This window comes from Rhagoletis pomonella, unplaced genomic scaffold (assembly GCF_013731165.1).
Source record: "Rhagoletis pomonella isolate Grant_MI unplaced genomic scaffold, Rhpom_1.0 Rhpom_scaffold_00355, whole genome shotgun sequence".
Classification (NCBI taxonomy): Eukaryota; Metazoa; Arthropoda; class Insecta; order Diptera; family Tephritidae; genus Rhagoletis; species Rhagoletis pomonella.
Window position 1 is genome coordinate 85,929 of NW_023458909.1, and position 2,053 is coordinate 87,981.

General features: G+C 34.6%; 1 protein-coding gene across 2 annotated transcripts; it reads right to left on the reverse strand.

Moving 5' to 3' along the window:
* Nucleotides 1-591: 591 nt before the first annotated feature.
* Nucleotides 592-1,427, reverse strand: LOC118750681 (cilia- and flagella-associated protein 20). Of its 2 annotated transcripts, XM_036485414.1 has the most exons (3): nucleotides 1,085-1,427; nucleotides 985-1,024; nucleotides 592-888 (listed from the first exon to the last, which is right to left on the reverse strand). In XM_036485414.1, the coding sequence occupies exons 1-3, from the start codon at nucleotides 1,358-1,360 to the stop codon at nucleotides 701-703; spliced, it is 504 nt and encodes a 167-aa protein (XP_036341307.1). In that variant the 5' UTR covers nucleotides 1,361-1,427; the 3' UTR covers nucleotides 592-700. The 2 variants fall into 2 exon arrangements, with proteins under 2 accessions (XP_036341307.1, XP_036341306.1); XM_036485413.1 differs by having other exon boundaries at nucleotides 592-1,024; nucleotides 1,085-1,422.
* Nucleotides 1,428-2,053: the final 626 nt, after the last annotated feature.

Consider the following 2,053-nt stretch of genomic DNA (forward strand, 5'->3'; position numbering starts at 1 on the left):
CAATAGAGCTATTCTTCATCGAATGAGCGCCATAATACCAAATGAAAATTCGTTCGATCAGCACTTTCGACCAGTCGAAGATCGAATGCAACTCATAATAGGGGCCAAAGCATCAGTCTCTTTTATTTCTAAACTATAATTATAAGTTGCGTTCCCCAACTTTTCTGGGTTGAAACCTGTAAAACTGTCACAAAGCAAAAGAAGCCAGAGAACCGAGTACGGGAACGCTTTCTGGTAAAATCCTGTAAATTCCTGCAACTTCTTGCGAGTTAGGGAACGCAACTATAGTTGATGGAAATGTCAAATATGCGTAACCACTGTTAAAAACCGAATTGGGACTTAGTTGTGTAAATAAGAATTTCAATTAATCTTTAGAAATAAATGATACTGATGCTTTGCTTTGATGCATTTCTGAACGCACCCACAGCTAACGCCCGTCCCTATGGGCAGCCCCTATTGAAGTCGCGCACTTCCTAGGCCTTCCCTTAGCTGCTCCAGACGACAACGCAGATGGATTAACCGACGGGAGCGGAGTTTAGTAGCTACAACAAAACTTAAAACTGACCTCAAGAAAATAGAAAGGCTACAAAATTATTTTTTTTGTTTGTTTATTGGCTTAATAACCTCCAATAGTGGCATCCTTGCGATTTAACTCTCTTCATTGCTGGTATATTATATAGCACATAACGAGTTCATCGACTCAACTGAAAATTGTATGCGTTGATTTTTGAGGCTTTTGAATTGGCAGAAAAAGTTTGAACTCCGGTGGAAGCTCCTCTTCCGAATAAAGTCGATCAGAAAAATAAACTCTTCTTATTCTACAGTTCGCATGTATTTGTACGCGTAAAGTTTCCACATAATTTGTTCCATATGCACGTCTTGTAAAATCTGAAAGATTGAATTGTATTTGATTCCAACCTTCATCGAGTCGCATTGGCATGGTACATATAAAAGGTTTAACACGGGTTGTTGACTGGTAATTACTTGCGCGAAATCTTCGCCGCACATTTTTGTCGTCTAGAACCTGGCTCAAAATTGACAATGAATAGTACAAAGGTCTATATGCATTTTTAGTAACACTTACTTGCACTTCAAATGTAAAGTACTTCTTCAAATTTTTTATTATCATAACTAAATAAGGCAGTTTTATTCCTAATGTCTTTTTCGGATCTGCAGGACAAGTCACAAAAGTGGTGCTTACATTAGTGCCTACAATTTCTAACACTAAGCTCTGAATATCATTATCAGTAATGCGCTTAATATGTCCATTACGAACTTTTTTGTCCCATATTTGCAAAGGTTTACTTCCAATACTATACAAAATCGAAAGAAACCCCGATTGAAATGTATTTTTAAACATTTTCTTTTAATAGTTTCAAATAGACCTAGTTGATCTAAAAAAATGGATATGGAACAAAACAAAATGTATACATACAGTATCGGTCATATCTATAGCACGCCATTTCAAAGTGACAAACCCCATATATACCCAAGTTCAATAATTTGTAGAAAACTACAAAAAAGTGTAACAACTTTTCACTTAAATTTCAAACTTTTTTCTCGGAAGTGATAGAATTTTTTTGAGTACACAGTTTTTTAGACCCTGCAATTTTAGTCTAATAATGTGCAAATTTCAAGTGGCTATGAATTACCGTTGATTTTAGAGAATTTTTTTTGTCGCATTGGCTTCCATATAATGAATAAACTCAATTTATTTGTATATGGAAGAAAACCGCAACATCCTTGGCGAAAAAAATTCTAAAAAATCAGCGGTAACTTTTAGCCACTGGAAACTTGCACATTATCAGACTAAAATTGATTGGGCTATAAAACTGTGTATTCAGAAAAATTCAAACACTTCCGAGAAAAAAGTTTGAAATTTAGGTGAAAATTTGTTGCACTTTTTTGTAGTTTTCTATAAGTTTTTAAACTTGGGTTTATATGGGTTTTGTTAGAGAAAGAACTGTATTTTAATTGAAAATTCTTAAAAATAAATAAATAAACATAAGTGGCACACAATATCACTTTGGAATGGCGTGCTATAGATATGACC

Bases quoted from the DNA above. Each gene is read 5' to 3' on its own strand.
- LOC118750681 (XM_036485413.1), bottom strand. From the start codon at position 1,360: ATGTTTAAAAATACATTTCAATCGGGGTTTCTTTCGATTTTGTATAGT. The intron at 1,025-1,084 runs GTAAGTGTTACT...ATTTTGAGCCAG, and splicing joins ACTTTACATTTGAAGTGCAA to GTTCTAGACGACAAAAATGT.